Source organism: Cebidichthys violaceus, unplaced genomic scaffold (genome assembly GCF_023349555.1).
Source record: "Cebidichthys violaceus isolate CVI_PGR_0920_01 unplaced genomic scaffold, fCebVio1.0.p SCAF_3, whole genome shotgun sequence".
Classification (NCBI taxonomy): Eukaryota; Metazoa; Chordata; class Actinopteri; order Perciformes; family Stichaeidae; genus Cebidichthys; species Cebidichthys violaceus.
In genome coordinates this window covers 13,809,308-13,829,458 of record NW_027176483.1, presented here as the reverse complement: position 1 = coordinate 13,829,458, position 20,151 = coordinate 13,809,308, and the positions used below count along the sequence as shown (strand labels likewise).

General features: G+C 41.8%; 1 protein-coding gene across 2 annotated transcripts in view; it reads left to right on the top strand.

The window, feature by feature from the left end:
* The window catches only part of banp (BTG3 associated nuclear protein), a 35,904-nt gene extending 17,279 nt beyond the window's left edge, over positions 1 to 18,625 (top strand). For both annotated transcript variants that reach the window (XM_068723317.1, XM_068723316.1), the window contains exons 13-14: positions 12,809 to 12,949; positions 17,114 to 18,625. In XM_068723317.1, coding sequence (XP_068579418.1) covers positions 12,809 to 12,949; positions 17,114 to 17,230 — 258 coding nt within the window. In that variant the 3' untranslated portion in view covers positions 17,231 to 18,625. The remainder of the gene's footprint in view (positions 1 to 12,808; positions 12,950 to 17,113) is intronic.
* Positions 18,626 to 20,151: the final 1,526 nt, after the last annotated feature.

Below are 20,151 nucleotides of genomic sequence, written 5' to 3'. Positions count from 1 at the left end.
TTTAAAAACAAAAGACAGGATAGCAGCAATGGTGGATGTGTGTGTGGTTTCGTGTTGAAAGAAAATCTGTCAGCCACTGATTAATGTTTTAATACCAGGATATGAGTTATCTCACTAAACTGTAGTGATACTGTATCTTGGCACAGTGATTCCACAATTTCTCCTTATCATTTTAGCCGTGTTTTGAGTATTGGCCGATACTGAGTACAGATCTGATACCAGTATTTAATTAACAGGCTGTATGCTTCACTCGGTCAATCAGGCTTTACTTTAGTTTAAACTTAAAAACTTAGTACAACAAATACATACATAGATATACATTAATGGAATTATTTATTATTTAATGATAAAATAATAAATTGTACACCAACAACTCATTTGTAATCCTTTTCAATGCAGCAAAAACTTAAACAGGAACGAAACATTTCAGTATAGAATGTTTGTAGTATTTATTATATACATATAAAACTGAATTGAATAACTAGCTATTTGAGTCGGTACCGGCCCGATATTGGCATCAGAATCGGTGCTTCCCTAATCACTAATTCATATTCCCTCTTGCCCCGTCACAATGTTCAATGTTACTCAACAATACGCATGTGTATCTTTGAGCTCTACCGTCATCATGAAACATTTACAAAGCAGATTGTTATGTGTGTTAAATCTAGCACTGTTTAGATCCATGTTTACGAGCTAGCAGTCTTCTTCTCCTCTGATTTGCTGGTGCTTTGCCACATCTCTTGGCGTATTACCGGCACCTGTAGATCAGTGGAATAGAGTGAAACCGTTGGCAGGAACATGCACCGCGCTGCCAGTGTGTGCATGTTTTTACCTCAGACGCGCTCGCACACAAGATAAACAAAACAAGGACCCACTCATAGAAAAATATCCCCATACTACTACTAACGGTCTATAGTACACTGATAATGTATCTCATTTTGACATTGGGAGTCACAGACAAACCTAATTTTGTTCATGAATCCTTTTGATTTAGTTTTTTGGTTGCCCAGGCTTAACCACGTGCAGTAGTTATAGCCATAGTAATACATTTGTACCATTGAAAAGCATCCCAAACTACTATACAGTTTGATGTTATAATGGTGCACTAATTAGAAACAGCTCTCACAGTCTACACTCCGATGTTTTTGTGTCCTCCAAGTGTCTGTGTCTTTGTCCTCTCCCCTCCTTCATCCCTGTCTTGGATGTTTTTGACCAAGAGCCCTTCCTGTTTCTCTTTTCTTTCCGCTGATATCCAAGCGAGTCTCGATCAAAGCAGAGCCGGCCTGTGTATGACTATTGCAGGACACATATGGACGCCTGCAGACCAAGACATTATTTCACATTCATGAATTCATCATGTTTGTCAAGAAGCACGACTTTAGGGAAGGAAGTTATTTCTCATGCTGCCCATCTGGTGGTTAAACTGTTTTGTGTTATTTTGTTAGGACAGGTGTTTTTATGTAACAGCCAGTAGAGGGTTTGTTTTCCTTCTAAAATGTAAATGGAGGCGACACGTATTCATTGTTGGGGTCATTTAAGTTTAGTTAAGAAAATGACCTGCAATATTTATTTTATTACTTCTGCAGTATGCCCTTAAACAACTGTGGCTCTTGCAAGGCATGGCATTGGCCAATCAAATACTTGCAAGCTTACATTCCAGCTTTTGTAGTTCGTAACATGAACAGCACCATTCTACCGTTAACCCTGCGATTGTCGAAACAGTTCATGAAATGATCGCCTTGATTCTTTTCCAGAGTTGTAAAAATCCTCCTCATAGTAATAAAAACTGCTATACAGTGTTTTGGCATCTGATGCGCTTCGAAACTCATGGAAATCTTAATCAAACCAGATGTATTTAATCGTCTCACCGGTACCTTAAACATCAGGTCTCCACCAACGCAGCCCCTTGAGTTTGAAGACGCAGTAAGACCACATCACTTCATGCTTCCAACGTTGGTACTGAAAAGGGTCAAAAACCTGTCAAAATAAGTCTCCAGCCTTAAATTCAGACTTTCTGAGTTATAGTTGCCACTTTGTTGGCTCAGTCATATGCACTTTACTCATAATTCAGAAATTTCTGGCATGAATTGAAGGCAGAGTAAGAAGAAGGCAATTTTGTCATATATTATTGCAGTGAAGACTAAAGAGGCTTAAGAGTGTAATGTTAGTAATACTCTTGTCAAGGTACAGAAATGATGACTTTGATACATCAGGAAAAGTAATGGAATCATAGATAACAGAACATGGAGCTGAAATTGTTTTTTTTTTTAAATAATTATGAATGGTATGCAGTAATCTGATGTCCCCTATACAGGTGTTTATGTGATTTCTTTGATAGTTTACTTTCTATTTTTATACCAGATAAGACTAATTAAACAGGGTTTAATGAGCTCTTAATCAAACCAGATTAAACAGGGTTTAATAAGCCCCATACACACTGACTGTTGCATGCGTTTTGAAGGCCACCTATTGTTTTAAATGGCTACACACGCACCCGCTTTGACGGCCAAAGCTGTTTTTTTCTGAAGCCACAGTGCCAATTTGGAGAGAGCTAAATGGAATAAAAAGCTAAGGATTTTTCCCAGAGGAACAATGTTTTTTTTCTTAAAGAAACTTATTTTGTATAATAACAATATAATAATTGAAGTAACGAGGTGACGGTCTGCCACCCCATTTCACCGATGACCTTAGTAAGAAAAGCTATAGCCAATCTTCTCACTGATGGTCTTTATTACTTATGTGGGTCTCAGAGGCATTTGTTTAGTAGGCGGAGAGTGGTACTGCGGCACGGGGAAATGGCGAGAGGCTTCCAAATCAAAAACAACCAAAATGATAAAATAATACATTTAGATTAAGATCTGTGAGAAATTGGTGATGTAAAAAGCTGCTAAAACCAGGAAGACACCCTCGATAGTACTGTGTCGTGTCGAAGCGGTGTTTGTGAAGAGAATGTCATTCAAACCGATGGACTACTTTTCCTTTCCGTCCATTTCATATTCCTGAGGCAGAAGGTAATATAATACCATAACATGCTCTGTGGTGGGTTACTGTCTGCCGAATTACAGGAAATTCTTGCTGTTTCACATCTACGGCTTTTATAAAGGGTACCTTTCTAGTATCGGTATTCCGTGCAACAATAAAGTAATTACTTTGTTCAAATATAGAAAGTAATGTGATTACAATAATTTTACTTTATAAGGAAGTACTGGACCTCCATCACTGCACTTGAAGAGATAATCATCACCCCTTCTATGTAATACGTCAACATTTGGGGTGGAGAAGGAGTTAAAAGCCGCTCATTGGTTCAAAGTGCCATAGGCTATATGTGTGCCCACACGTCTGCTATGTGTGAATGCATCTGCTTTATATGAGTTTTTTGTTGTTGTTATTGTTTTATTGGCTGTTTTGCTGTGTGTTTTCACTTGATTGAGGTAGTCACCACACACACCCCCGCTTCTTCTCTGTCACACACTCCTAAACACACATGCCTGCTCGTGTCCTGGAATGACCCACTCGCTTAGCCTGATAGCAGCATTCCTCAGAGTTTTGTTTCGATTTTTCATACCAGTTCAGAGTACATGAAATCTTTGCAGATTCTCATCAGCTTTACCACTTCTAGCTGGTCTGTATGGTATAGGGCAGGCTCTTTGAAAATGTAGTTTGTATCGGCATTAGTTTCTCGCAGATCGACACTAAAGGATGCAAGAACAAAAAGCAGCAGGAAGGCCTCTATTCCCTCGGCGGTGTCTGGGAGCCTAGTCCAATAAAAAGATCTTTTATTTTCCCTTTTCTTTTTTAGCTCATACTTTGATTGGGTCTGTAAAATGATATGACTGCATTGCCAAAACAAACATAGTGACTTATTCTTTAAACTTCATGTTGCAGGTCGAGCTTTTCACACGCATGCAGTGATACGCTACAGTGGCAGCGTCTCCTCATATGTACGTTCTCATATTCTCATGGAGCAGAGGGCGGCCGCCTCTTAGGTCAGCTCTTAAATCTGATGAACCCCAGAATTCACTTGATGGAAACGGGGCCCAAACAAGTATGATATTAGTGATAGCACTTATTCAAGGAGATAAATCACAGAACGAATGCCATATTAGGTCTTTATCATGATTGGTGTGGTGTATCTTGGACCAGCATTTTGTTAGGAACCTCAGACAAAGACATAACAGTTGAGACTTAAACCAATGTGTGTTTTCTTAAATGTCTAATGGCTAAATAGGCTATGTATGATGTCATTGATATTGTAATCTGGCATTATTATTTTGTAATCTCTCATTTCCTGGACAAAATCTCATTGAGAAGATGAGTCTAAATGCAGAAGCTTCATTATGGAAGCGGTTTAGTAATTCCCTCCACTGATTTCTTAACCTCTCCACTGTGGATGGGTATGGGTAGTGAATTGTTTAATTACTTGTGTACATGCCTTTTAAAAAAAGGTTAGTAAATGAACTTGTTCTAATCTGACCCCTCTGTGTTCCCCTCTGCTATCCACCCATCATGCTCTATATTGTCACCAGAGAGGTACTGCAGTGAACAGCGCAGTGTGCGTCTCGTATCCCAGTATTCACTTTGTTTGTTCGTCTAACTACTCATGCACATATCAAATCTGTGTACTTCAGCTGCAGATGTTTATGTATCCACTTCTACGTCAGTCTGTGCCAACTTAGCCCTAAACTTAGTGTAGCTGTGCCAGCCAAAAATCTGGAACAAAACTGGATCCAAAGCTTTCCGCAAGCTTATAAAAACACTCTCATGCAAACAGAAGAGAAGGCAGACCCAAGAAACTAGAAAATAACTAGTCTTTTACTGAACTCCCTGTCTGTCACAGCCTCTTATCTAGTGCCCTTCTCTCTGTGAAAAAAGGAGGGAGGAAAGCCCAAAAGGAACACGATCTGGAAGAGATGTTTTGTCCCATTAATGTTTGAAAACTGAGACTCGTTAAGCTGTGATTTAGAAAACCACACATGGCAACAGGTGCCACATAAAATAATTGAAGGTGGCAATCCACTGTTGAATGAGCTCACAGTTTTCACAGGACTGTCCGATAACTGTAAACCAATTGTCGTGTCAGTCCAAGAAATCCAGCCAATCTCAAGAGACTTCTATAAAGCTTTGCCAAAGTTACTGGTCGTGTCATCCGTCTGCGTCATTTATCAGTGATGGACCTGAATGCCGCCCATCTGGGGGCTTTAAAAGTGATGGTCAAGAGTCTGAAGACAATCCTCCCCTCACTTCCTTCCCCTAATTGAACCCCTGCCACCCCTTCCTGTCAGCACATGTTGTGGTGCATCTGTTGGACACTCCTAATGGTCATTGTGGGAACCGGGTCACAGAACAGAGAGTCCAGCTCGGCACTAGTCCCTCTGTCAGCGCTGTCAGGACCTGTAAACACAGAACCAGTCCAGAACCCGGATAAACACCGGCAATATATTGTGTAAGAGGGACGGTGCACCGAGGGAAAAGGACATGTCAATGAGTTGATGAAGGAGAGGATGAGGAGAAGAAGAGGGCCAAACAAAGAAAAGGGAGAACATTAGGTGAGGTAATGAAGAGGGAATAGATTATTTAGTGACATCTACTCCTCAATGCCTGTTGTTAGTTAGTTAGCCTTTGTAAAAGTCTGGTGTTCTAGGACAGGATCTCTTGATTTGTCATGTGTACACAAAAAGCAGATGCTTGAACAATGTGTAAGGTTAACCTCAGAAGAATCAGGGTGTGATTTGTGCTGGAATCACGCTGCTGGCCCGTAGCCCGAGTTACTCCGTTGTGATTTTTTTTCTCTCTCTGCTCAAGAATGTTGTTTCCAATATGTGAGGGGTTGGTGGGACTCCTGTCATTTGAGAGGAGGGTAAAATGAGATGAAAAGATACAAACAAGATGTTTTATGACCAGTGTTTAGAGTAAGGGGATGTACGTAAGCAGTCAAGGATTTAGAAGTCTAGTGGTGGATCTGGTTTCAAAGGAGTAGTGGTCTGCTTTGTGTCCTTGTGGCATCGTGGCCTGGAGATAAAGGGCCACGGATCGGGGAAACCGTCCTCCTGAATGTGTGTGTAGGTGTGTGTGTTTGTAACAGAGCAGAGGAGGGTACCCCCAGTGGTGTTTTCTTTCTTTTTTTTTGTGGGCAGAGCCCAGGGTCGCTGGGGTGTGTGAGTAAGAGGGAACAGATGTTCTTAGATGGATTTCATCGTGACTCACCATCAGCATGGACGGGGTGCAGCCCTGCCTCGCTCGGTCCTCGGCCCACAGTGCTCATTATGCATCAGTTTCAACTTCAACAGGAAGTCTTACAGCAATACTTTGTGCATTTTTATGGGCTCTGGGTTAATTATAGCCTGGTTACGGTGATACATCTGTCAGGTAAACAATTGAATCAGAATGTTTGATACATAATATGAATAAACATAATTTGATTAACAGTCTTTCCAGTGACTGGCATGTTAAATATCTGGTATCCGTCATAATATTTTTGTGTGCACATGTGCCACAATAATGTGAGTGAAATGAATGCAGAGTAGTGTGTTTGGGGATAAAATAAGCAGCATGAACTAGCATTGGGGGAACAATAAAACTTGTTTTTCATGGAAATGATAAAGAAACGGCTTACATACACTGCAACCAAAGGTGTTTTATACAATCCAGACTACGCATTCTTCTGAACAGTACCATGACTTTTAAATAATTATGCCAGAGAAACCCCAAGCTAGAGATGCCTCTGAATACTTTGTTTTGTTTTGTCTTTTTTACCAGTGCTGGCACGCGTACAGGCAGCTGTAGAAGTGATTTTATCTGATGTGATGTCTCAGTCAGTTAAAGACTCCAGTGTGCTATGTGCTGATGTAAGATGACAGATGTCTTCCGAGGCATATCAGAGACTTCATGTACAACTGTTGGATTCATGGCTGCTGTGTGTCAAAGGTGCTGCTGTCAGGACCCACTGAGTCCTCTTCCAGAGAGATGGTTTGGAGGTCTGGGTGCACCGCTTAAGAGGTCAGTCTTGGGTCACCTGGACATGTTTAGTCTTGAATTTCCAAAGCATCTTCATTTGTTTTGGATATTTAAAAGAATGGGCCAGAACCGTCAATAGAATTGTATGTTTCACTTCAGCTGTGTCAGAAAAATGGCATTTCATTGAAGAAATGTCTTGGCCTTCATCATTGTGCATTTCTAGTTTCTGTCTCAATTATTTGTTCAGATGGGTACTTTGTGCAGTGTGATATTTTGTTAGTTGAGTTTTACAACCTGTGTATATCATTTCCTCTGGCTCTGCCAAATTTAACAGGATAATTGGAAACACGATAAAGTCATCATCTTAAATCATGAAATTTACAGATATTGTAAAAATGCCGTCGTCGATTAGGCAAGCCAAGTTCTCATTGGTGTTTGAGAACAGAGAAAACCATCAATGGAATTTCCCTTTTTTCTTTTTTTAAGGGGATTGACTCTTTTTTTTTTTAACGGCTGTTATTTTTGTCATCAGTCCCCTTTTGATTTGCTGGTTCTGGATCAGAATTGAAGTCAAGCTGGTTTTGTCATAAAAGCTCTCTGAGTCCTGTCTGAACGTGACTCCAAGTGTTCTGGTGGGAGTTGCAGAGCAAAGGATGCAAGGGAGGGTTTGATGGGATGCAGGTGTTGAGCTCTGGTGTAGGAGCAGTGTCAGGGTGTAGGTGGAGATGGAGATGGGAAGCAGTGGGCCAGGTTACAGGGTCAGGGGTCCGGCAAGACATAAAGATTCACAACACGGATGTATTTCATGGAATAGTGTGTGGACAGGAGAGGGAGACATCAGTAATGTACGGTAATGTTGCTTGTCAAAAATCTGACCTACAACTGCAAATAAGTGACAGAATTCACAAATCACAAGTGGAAAAAAAAGCATGATACTCTTTGGCTTTTATTTCAGCTTCTGACATTTTTTGATTTGTATCACAAGCCCACTTTTGTCTATTCAATCATTTTATGAAATCAGAATAGTTCTCAGACCCAGAGGTAAAATAAAAACGAGTTCATGCTCGCAGTGAGACATATTAAGGCCAGAGTGTTCATTTTCCCAGTCTACACGAAACAATCACTCAGCACACCGCTGTGTCTGTGGGCATCTTTACAGCCGATTCACAGCCAGGCCTGAGCAGCCCCCCTCCCACCTACCCACCCACCCAGAGCTAATGTTTCTACTTGCACATCTGTCCACGGTTGGCAGTTGCAGATGTTGTTGTCGGCTGAGAGGAAGTTCCAGCCACTCCAAAGTCCAAATGTTTCTTTTTTCATTTCCCTGTTTTTTTTTTGACCGAAGAGGAGCTATTCCTCCGTGGGATGATAGGAACCACATTTGTGTGGCTTTCTTTTTTTTTTTGTCTATTGTGTATGGATTTTTGATTCTTCTGAAAGGAGCATCTTGTGTTATTGGGGATTCCAGTGTACGTTGATTGCAGCCAGGGTGAAACTAAATCTTTAAAAACATACTCAGACACAAACGCACACATGCACACTAAGCAGTTCCCTCATAAAATCGTTCGATTCACAGCTGAGTTTTAACTGAGACCTCCTGTGAGACTGGGGATTGATGCCAGTCTGCACATAGTGTGTGCTTTGTGGAAACATATTTTCTCATTGATGAATTACTCTCAGACTGTTACCAATTGCTGCATCTCTGAACAACCCATCATTTCTTAAAGCCCTCTTTATTCAAGTTTAACTAGTTTTACGTGAAAGGAGAAAAAAATACAATTTAAAAATCCTCAGACAAGCACAGACAAGGGATGGGCAACAGAGCCTTGTTTATGCAGTTGGTTGTTGTCTTTCAGTCTTGGAATCATGAATGTTCTTGAGTTAAGCGGCTGTTGTTGTTCATGTTTGTGTCTTTGCTCTCACATTGCTGTGTTTCCTTAGTGTCCTGGATCCATCACTGAAAGCATTACAGCATCAGCAAAAGATTTTATTTTTATTTTTTTCCCCTATTTCCTCAAGGCCATGGCAGATAGCGAAGCCTGCAGAGAATTTAAGATACTCTTGATTGTTCAGCGCCCTTCTCCGCAGTACTGTGCTGCAGTGTCATAACCCTTAACCAGCAGGCCAGCTGATTATTTAAGGCTCCCAGTCCCTAAAACTTTGAGATCAACAGTAACTAATCCACTTAAGATCTGCTGATGGCCCCTGTTTCTGACAAATCGAGCCCAATATCTAATATATGAGTCAGCATTTTAAGTGAGTCATACCGGTTTTTAGCTGAAAACTGAGATTCTAAAGTTTCCCAGTGTCGGGGGACTTGTCTGCTCCAAGAAATCCCCCTCAAACATTTCCCACCTTATCGTATAATTTATTAGTTTCTACTAACAATCTCGATTGGCTGTTCAAGCAGACTATCTCATTACCTCATAAAACCATTTCTTGAGGTAATTTTGAGATTGTTGTTTTTGCATCATTGCCAAACAACTTATTGTGTTGTGTTGATTATGTGGTATTTCCTGAATTATGAGTAAGCATCATCACTACTCTCACAATATTCTTGACAACAAATCAATAGTTTATATCTAGAGGGGAGAATGTATTATACTGCGAAGACTGAAATGTATTCCTGAGTAAACCTTCCTGGCATCTTCTGTGAAGTGGATGTACGTTTCTTGAGGGTAGATTTCGCCTTAGATTGTTTATCGGCTGAGTCATACTTAAATACCAAGCATGAAAGTAATACACCCAAACAGTGGAGAGGAGTTGCTCTGACAGAGCCGGTCGTGGGACAGGATGTGGACCCGAGAAGTTCCTATGTAATTGCCGCAGAGATCTCACAAAGCGTTCCAACTCTGTAAATGCTTTTCTGAGCCTCCGTGTGCTGCTCCTCACAGCTGAGAATGCAAACGGCTCACAAATGGAGGTTGAGAATCTAATTGAGTTAGACAAGTGTTTATGATCTCAAGTATCAAACATAGAATCTCTTGAACTGCAGTAAGTGTACACTTACAGGACAGACACATGATTGTGCCTGAGTTTCTTCACACATAGGTTCACATACACACACACACACACACACACACACACACACACACACACACACACACACACACACACACACAACTGCAGACAAATGCACACTTGGCAAAAGCTGCGTTTAACTCCTAATAAGAGAACCGTGTGATGAAGTGAAGGGGATGAGGATGGATCTCTATGGATGTCTGCCATGAACAAACACTTGACAGCTGGCTATACATTTGGGTTCTCACTGTCCTCAATGAGGTGACTGATTGAGCATTGTTTTCGTGGATTTAGGATCTTTGGGACGATCCTTACTGGAAGTATATACAATAGTTTGAATCAAGTTAGCTGTTTCAGCCTGCTCCCTGTCTTTATGCTAAGTTAAGCTAACTGGCTCCAGCTTCATACTTAGTGAACAGACATACGAGTGTTACCAATCTTCTCTCTGTAAGAAAGCAAATAAGCTTCTTTCCCAAATATATTGAACCGTTCTTTCAACTGTCTGATTACTGTTTAAACTAAACGCTCTAGGCTAACACACTAATCGATCAGGAATGTTTTTTGGGTCCTCAAACACAGTGATTCATTTGACCCAGCTCAAACAGTCCTCTGCCTCAACCCATGTCTGTGCTTGAAGAGTCCTGGTTTTCTAAACGGTTAAGTCAGGCTGACTTCTAACACTAATGGCTTCCATCGGGCCGACCGGGCCTGGCGCATTCTGGCGATGAGGCGGCAGATTTTGTGGTGAAACTGGCAAAGTCTTGTAGATGACAAGGCATGTCGGCGGCTTGGGGGGGGGTTAACTGAACCTTTGGGGCCCGTCAGTAACTCCGAACTTCAAAGCAAAGGATGGGCTGGGGGTAGGGATGCAGTGTGGGACTCTGGGATTGGAAGGGTTAGGGGGCAACAAACATCGTCTGTAATTGAGGTTTGTGAGGTTTGGGTTTTTCTGCAGGCTTGCATATTCTCCCCTTGAATTTGAATGCCTGTTGAGCATGTCCCAGCCAGTCCCAGTACCAACTGCAGCTGGAAGAGGACCGAGCTGGAGACCTCACATAACATTGCAAAGAAAGCACAGGAAGACAACATGCATATGAAACCTGCCAGACAGAGGACACTGAAAGAGGCCTGTGTTCAGTCCAAGGCCACGGAACTGTGAAAAATATAAACGAGGCCGTGCTGTAAAACACCAGCGGCTAGCATATGCTGCTAATACAGCTGCTGGTACGGAGAAGAAGCCACTGGCTGCACACGAATCTTGCTTGACCTAAGAGGGTCAACGGGTGTCTTTCGCACATGTGGTTTGTTGACAAATTAAAGTGAAAGGAAATGTCGGCAGTGAGGGAGTATTTCAATGTGTTGTATTCGGTCTGAAAAACTTGAGAAGTGAAAGTTTACTTTTCTAATAACTTTAACATTTAATCATGTTTTATTTATCAAAAAAGAAGGAAAGTTGATGCTGGTACATGTTAAGACAGAGCTGGGTCACTACAGGCTGTGAGTTGTAAACCAATGCGATCTTAATGTATCAAAGTGTTTTTAGTCTTTTTATTTGTATATTTGAAAAAGCCGTCTGATTAAAGACTTTTCAACTTTTTTTCTTTTTTTTTTAAAGGGTTTAAGATGTTATTTAAAGAAGTTTTTATATATAGTTCTCATTTGAGACAAGGGGATATTAACGATCGTTTCATTATTTGTAATGAGATGCTGAAGGACTTTAAAACAGTGCAGAGAGTTAGTTTTATAATGAAGATTTCTTTGTTTCTCTGTCACAAGAGGGAGAATAGATATCAAAATAACTGACAACAACAAAAACATCTGCGTCTGCCATCGGTATCGGCCCAGAATTTCTGTTTCCCTCCATTCATCTTTTTCTGTGTCTGTGTTGACAGCGGTATTGTATGTTAATTTGTATGTCTGTTGTCACATGGGAGTTATGCTGTCCAAGTTACCATCAGTACTTGCTAATCCCAGAGTGTGTGTGTGTGTGTGTGTGTGTGTGTGTGTGTGTGTGTGTGTGCGTGCGTGCGTGCGTGCGTGCGTGCGTGTGCACATACACTTGTACGAGGTCACACACACAGGGCCTTTTGTGTGTTTGTGGTTGCAGTCTATCTATACGAATAGCCTCAACAAACTATAGAAAACCCTACAACACTCCAGCTGCACTGCTCTGTAATTACTGCGTCAGAACCACAGAGCTCCACCGTCGCCTGGCTGACTTGTAACACGATGGGAGATTAGAGTCCCCCCTGCGATGTCTCACTCTCCATTCTCTGACAGTTTCTTTTATTTTCTTGTCTAAGTATGACTTAAATTAAATGAACCCAAATAAAAATGAATCCTAGCCAGCATATCATGTTATGGAGCCTAGAAAAAAACGTGTAAAAATATAATTGAATTGAATGGACCATAAAGTTCTTCTCCCACTCGATGTATAAACAGAGGTCGGGATGAGAAGCAGTGAGAACAGCAGGACTGAAATGTTTATTTACGTCACTCAGATACCGCCGCATGACTCTTTCCTTGCCGCTAAGTTTCTTGGTGTGTTTGTGAGACCCTGTACTTGTAAACACCGATGGTTGTAATCAATAAATGAACATAAACACATCAGATAGGACATAAATGAGGCTTTCTGCTGTTTGTTTTTTATTTTCTCGTTTCCAATGGTGTGTTCTGTAGATCATTGTTGCTTTTTAAACTTAGCCTGATGAAACTAATGGGGGGGGGGGGGGGGATTACACTTCTATGTGGAAATGAGAGTAGATCGACTTATGATCATTTTAAGAATGGACTGAAATCGTCAGTTATGGTTGTTTCTTCTTATCTGTCCTAGGTGCTACGTGGGGCTCAGCTCATAGCGGTGGCATCAGCTGATGGAGGGGCTACGGCTGTAGAGGGCTCCCCCCTCCCTCCTGACATCCAAGTGCAGTACGTCCAACTAGCCCCCGTTGCAGATCACACAGCTGCCGTACAGGTAAAACCACACACACACACACACACACACACACACACACACACACACACACACACACACACACACACACACACACACACACATAAAACTCTCCCAGGCTCTGGCACACGTGCACACAGATTGTTTGTTACTGGGAAGCATTCCAGGTGCTGGAGTATGCATCTATTGTCTGAGCTGAAACAGACCTCGGTACTAATCTAAATCAGTCCCTCTACATGTGTTTGTTTTTTGAGCAATCCATAATACATAACTGTTCCTCTGAAATGCATACTGTACATCAGGAATCAGTCTTTCAGTGATGCCATTAATCTGTGCTGTGTACTCGCTGCTCGGCCAGAAGACCGGAAGTCCCAGGATGTCAGGGGGTTTTTCAGAATCTGGTTTGTAGAAGTAACACAGAGAGAAACTGAAATGCAGAGTCATTGCTCTTGTTCCTAATCGGGGAAATTTCCTTTTATTCATATAATAATTATATGCCCTACATGTTTACAATCAGCCAGAAAAGGTGCCAGGAAGTTAGAGGAGTATCCTTTTTAAATCCAAAAATATGGATTTGAAAGTTTATTTTTAAAAATAACTGCAATTTTACTTAAACATATGAGTCTTCTGGATAATTTCATGACATTACGGAGTTATGTTTTAACACATTTCAGCTTTGTACCTTACTGCTTACTTTTTTCTAACTACACTGTACTTATGAGTCACATCAGCTGTCTGTAATGAAGACTCCAGACGGAGTCACAAAGCGACATTTACAGCTAATTCCATACATTGGCTTTCCAAACAAACAATAAAACACCACACCACCTCAAGTCATAAACAATTGAAATAAATCCAAAAGGGATTTGATTCAACATACAGAAACTATCCTACAAAGCTCAGCCTCTAACAGTAACCTTCCAGTAGTGGCACAAGAAACTGAATTTGTGGTGAAACTTTGTTATAATTTAAAGTCACATAGACAGTCTTTTTGTTTTTTTTACTGCAAAGTACTTTTCACCAGAGTTGTTAATTGTTTGTACCGTATTTTCCGCACTATAAGGCGCACCGGATTATAAGGCGCACCTTCAATGAATGGCCTATTTTAGAACTGTTTTTATATATAGGGCGCACCGGATTATAAGGCGCATAGAATAGAGTAGGAGTAAGCACAGTACCGGTGTTTACCGCTATTACTTCGGCGACGCCCCTGTCTACGGTAGCCGTAATGCTGCAAGCGGTGCGGCTTTGTAGTTTACCAGTCGTACTGAAACATTTTGACAGAGCGCCGTGTACAACCAGTATGGATCAACCAACTAACCAATTGATCCATATATAAGGCGCTCCGGATTACAAGGCGCACTGTCGTTTTTTGAGAAAATTAAAGGCTTTTAAGTGCGCCTTATAGTGCGGAAAATACGGTACTAATGACTCAACCAGAAGAATATCATGCCCATGCAGAGTTGGAAACTCTTCGACGGCCGGTCACCTCCCCTTTTTCAACACTTTACTGCCATCCAATTAGAACAGTGGCTCATTGTGTCAAAGCCCCAAAACACCTTTTGCTGCAGTGTATGTTATGGAAATACCTGTGAACAATTAAGCACCAGTCACCTAAAATATAAAAAAAAGATATATTTTTCCTCTTTTAGGAATCCATTCCTGTCTTCTTCCCTTTTATAATTCTTCTTTTCTTTTTTCGAGAAAAGTTGACACCGGCCTTCTTTCGTGCAATAATGGTTTGATCAGCTTCATAATGAGGCAGAATATATCCTGTAATATTTCATTCATAATTACGGTAACGTTATAATGGAAATATGCGTTTAATTTATCTAAAGTACTTGCAGGTATTATGGGTCTGCTTTTCCCTCTGTTGTCATAATTGTCCTCAAGTAAAATACACTCAGCTTTCAGTCATTATGATGAGTGTTTGGAAAAACAGTAATTTAACATAATAAAGTGGAGTGTTGAAAGGAGAAGAGTAGCAATTGTTAGATTTGCCTAAAATCCCTTCATGTTTGAGCTTTTTGAGAAACACGCCACATGTGGAATCAGGATGGTGCACGGCGCATCGTGGTCCGTTTAACTGCGAGGAATATAAAAGAACCACACTTTTCCATTGTCGTCTCTGCTTTTTTGTTTCCCCCAAAATATATTGAATATCACATTTTCTCCTGACTGCTTCTTTCTCTCAAGTCCCACGTTAAAGTGGCTACCTTCTAGTCCCGATGGGAGTCTTTGTTGTGCTGTTATCATATAAACAGAAAGAACTTGAAATGATTTTTGGCTGTGTGAAATACCAGCCGTACATGGATCCTGACATGGATCTCCCTGCAGACAGTGATGCTGTTTTTCTAGCTCTCTCAGTAAAACTTGTTGTCCTTTTGTTGTCTGTAGTTGTCTAGGTAACTTGTAAAGCATCCTATATTGATAAATTGTATTGCGTGTGGATCATACACAAACTGATAGACTCTAGCAAGCATGCAAAAGGATTGCCGCCCCATACGCTGCACTCCGAGGTCTGTTCTCCATGTTTCAGCAATCAGACTGTTTGTTTACTCCACTGATTCGTGAGGATTTTTTTTATTTTTTCTCCTCCTAATGTTTGATTGTACTCAGATCTTGACAGAAATCAACAAAGTAGGCAGAAGTCTGATCTCTCACCAGCGTTCTGTTCAGTGAGAGTTTGGGTTCAGTAAGGGCACCGGGACGCGCTCAAGGACAGAATGAAACAACTTGTTAACAATGTGGTGTTTATTGCTCAAACAATATTTAAACTCGTCAAAAGCAGACTTTTGTTAGACTTCAGTGCCAAAATGTTGTACGTATTGAGTGAATAGATGCATCCAGTATGTTCAAGAAGACTTTTCTGTTAATTTTACAGAGTGAACTTTACCTCGATCAATCCCACCTATAATCAATCAATCAATCAACAAAATATGTTTGCAAACAATTAGAACAGAGGGTGAAAATGAAGACACAGTATAGAGTTGCCTACTCTATGCTATGTGGGAGCATAGTATGTTATTATCACAGTTGTATTTCAATAATCCTAGGTGTAAACGTTGCTGGCTCTCAGTTCAAAGTTCAGAGGAAGGTTAGCGCTGCTCTTTCTTTTCTTTTTCTCCCTCTTTTGTGAAAAGTGTTGAATCATGTGAATTGCTCTCATCTGTTTCCAGACATGTGGTAGCATTTATACAAGTTCTTGAAAAATGACTTTGGCTTTTGTATTTATTTATCTCTGCATTTTTCCTCTCTTTATTTAATAGTTTCCATTACTCAAACTAGATGAAGTCGGGGGGCAACACACTGTGATGTTTGGGCATTCTAAGGGGCATCTCTGCGAGTTGGTGCTAATCTTTAGATGCAACATTGTTTATCTCCAGCTCGAGTCCAAAGCTAGGGCTGCAGAGCACCAATAGCCCGGTTTAACCCCAACGCAATGGATCTATTATCTGTGAGTATTTCCAAATGGGGAACCAGGCTTGATGGTTCAACATGTCTGATGTTTCAAGTTCTCAATGAAAAACATTGATCCGTATGAGTTTTACTTGGCCTCTTCACTGCCGTGTGGTCACAGTGTCTCCGCCTCATGTGTTGTTGCCTTGTGCTGCTGCTGCGGTGCAGCTGTGCTCCAGTCAATGCTGTTGTCTAGTGACAGCAGGCTGAGGAGGGAGGATTAAATGCTGCAGGTGTGTTTGAGGGAACCTCTGGCGTGCGTCTGAGGAAGGAGTGAGTCATTCTTCATGGTCATCATCCAGGACTGAGTCATGAACCTCTCATCTTTTCACAATACCTCGCTCTGTCTGACACCGACCGTAGAGACTGCCAGAGAGCATTAAAATACAAATAGCTCAACGCTTGTCAAGTCTCTCTTCACCTGTCGCTCCACCAACTGTCTTCCTCTTTCTTCTCTCTGATACATCTCTCCCCTAATCTCTCTCTTGTCATTCCTGCTCTCCTTCTATCTATTGTCTGTGCACTGCGGTTGTCTCCCTTAATGACACACAGGTAGAGGCTATAGTGTGGTTTGTGTGGTTCTGTTGCTTCCCAGGAAACACACTTTTGTGTTTCAGTCTTTTAACAATTACTCTGATTAGCTGCAGCAGGATTGCAACATCAGATCTTCCCAAGTCTTCCCAATTATCACCTCCCCGCCCCCCTCCTCTCTTTCATGTGTCGCAGGCTGCTGAGCTGGCTCCGGCCCTGCAGGCGGACCTGGAGGTGAAAGAGGCCATCCAGGGAGCTATCCAGGGAGAGAACGGCGAAGTGGTCCAGATTGTTACCTCCGTGGCCACCTGAGAGCCCCCTTCTGGTCCAACTCAGCCCAGAACTCTGCTCCACAGCACGGCCCGACGAGTCTCAGAGGTCGACGAATGCACACAGTCTGACAAGCAACTCAGTCGGAAAAAGCATTTTTAATAAACACTGAAGGGTTACTGATGAAACACAGGGAAGAAGCTTTTTTTTTTTTTCTCCTCCTGCAACCTCTCCTCAGTTCATTGCCAACCAGATGTCTCAATGTGGAAATGTTCGCAGAAACTTGAAAAGATCATGATATTCCAAAAATCAACTGTGGTCTTCCTGGTGTTGTCATCACGAGAAGGTCCTGGTCCGCCGCAGGATACACAGCGGGATTATTGTCTATCCAGGGAGGATGCTGCTCATGCAGACCATCACCCTGCCACCTCATCAACACACATGTTTACATCAACTTGGAAAACAGTGGAGTTATTTGGAGTTGAGCCACATTGTCTAATCCCAAATCCCCCATGTGGTGGTTTTTGAATCCCTGAATCCCACCTCACACAGCCAGTCCTGTGCTCCTTTTCTCCTCACGTCTTGTCACGGTGGACTGCGGTGGAAAGTAGATGTAGCTGAGCACAGCCTCTCGTGGTTGTGATTGATTTGGTTCCACTCTCCGTGATTCAGTCCGTACCGTGTCTCCCGGCTGTGAGCCTTCCTCTACTTTGCTCTTCTTGTTTTCATTTTGCTTTAGCCACACAGATTTGTTTGTCTGTTTGATTTATCTAATTCTAACATGCTGACATTTTTGGGGGGGGCTTTAATTTTGGAGGTAGAAGACCATGTAATAGAAGAGCTGGTGCCAGTGGGTAGGCAGGACAAGATGCTTCAAGAAAACCAAGGAAACCTTGAAGTTGTTTATTCACCCCAGATTTGTCTCTGTGAAAGATACATTCATGTGAATAAAACATGTTTGTGGTTGCCATAAAAGTGTGTTTTTATTTTGGTTTCTTTTTTTTTTTTATTTTCGCGTCATTTCCAACCCGGGTCATCAAAGATGTCCGAGACATGACTCTGCTTTCATCCACTACAAATAGATAATTGAAGAGAGTGTGAAATGATAGTTTGGTTTTGAGGTCTTGTTTCATGTTGAGCTAATTTTCTGTATTTACTGTTTCTGAAGTAAATATGTATCATGTCGACAGCAATAACCACAGGATTAGCCTACTGTGTTGTCAGCAATCATGTAAGCTAAGCTTTTACATGGCCTCAACAAGGTTTTTGTCAAAAGACAAATTAATTTGTTGGCCTCATTATAGAAGTGTCTGGACTGTAATTACATTTCTTCAGAATCCACTCTGTGCCCGCTGCATGGTTATGTTTTTTTGTGTGTTGTGATCCTCCGCCAATGATGAATATCTCTGCAGTCAACAATAAAAGAGATAAGCGAGACACTCTGCGGCTCTGTTTTGGTTTAGGGAAGTTTCCCATGCTCGGTGTGATGTAATGGTGTATTTTGGAGTTGGAGGAACCAGGCGACAAAATGAACTTGATGGAACATCAGCACGGTCTTGGCTGCTTCATCTTGTTTCCCTCCAGTCTGTTGTTGCTGTCTCTGACCCCCTTTATTCATTCCCCTCTCTGGCTCTCTTATGTACTCCTCTTCTCCCACTCAACTTGTGTTTTTCCTCTTTCTCCCTTTGGGCAGCTGTGTTAAAGTCCATTATACACTTAGCCAGGCTAACATTAGTGGCATAGAGTGGTGGGTCCATCCTTTTAAACATAATCTTGATGTAGCTGACTTAAAACGTTGGCGTGGACAACTGTCCCCCCCCCCACAGTGACCCCTCCATTAAATCATGGACTTGGAAGGGAACCGACTCGGCTCTTCACTTTTACAACCCTGGGCTCCATCCAGGAGCTAGAGTGGTTACCGTGGCGACGGCCCCTCTCTCTGGCTGCCTCTGAGATAACCTGGTGAAAACAGAAATGAATGATAGATGGAGAGATGAGATTGTTTTGGAAGCAGGCTGCGTGTTTGAGGAGAAGGAGTGGAGTGATGGATGGTGTGTCTTTCCTTCTGCTTCTCTCAGCAGCTCTCTGTGTTCTCCTGCAGTGAGACGGGCGGCTCAGCTGGCATCGGCTTCAACGTGCAAGTGCTGCTACCCGCCGGGCTTCTACTCCGGCTGCAGACGTTTTTTACAAGGCTGGCCGAGTTATCTCAGGATGTGTAAAGATGAGTGAACATATCTGTGTCCAAACATGCGTCTCTTTAGATCATAAATCAGCAAGCTTCGGGGGAAAACAAAGCTCCGCACAGCCAGAATTTATTTGTCACATACCAGCGGACAGATTACACCGGAACAGTGATGTCACAGTCTACAGTGTACGCTTTTAAAAGGTCACAAGAGAGGCACGCAAACTTTGACTTCAGTAACATCTCTGTTGTCGCAGAGTATTTGCAGTAGATTCATAGACATTAAATTATGGGGATTCGAGATGTGTGTTTGGCTTAGAAGATATTTCTTGGGCATCCATTAGGGGGATTTCTTCAAAATTGGCACAAACGTTCACTTGGACTCAAGGATGAACTGATTAGATTTTGGTGGTCAAAGGTAAAGGGCACTTCATTATATCATAGGATTGCCTATAGATGCAATTGTATTACATTTGGTTCAAACGTTGTTTGTCCCTTCGTGAAGACGACTTCAGTGTTGTGGTACCAGTCCAGTTTTTTGTTGATTTGGTCTCCAAGATATTTGCATGAGTCCGCCCTCTTCATTTCCTTTTCCTGGATGACAACCAGGACAGGGGTCCTCCTGTTCCTCTGGTAGTCCACCACAAGATCATTGCCTTTGCTGTTACTGAGGGATGAGGTGATTGTTGTTGCACCATGTGACAAACAGCATTTTTCAGCAATTATGCACTGCAATCATGATTGTCAATAATCTAGTTATATGTAGTTTTCCTTTGCATTT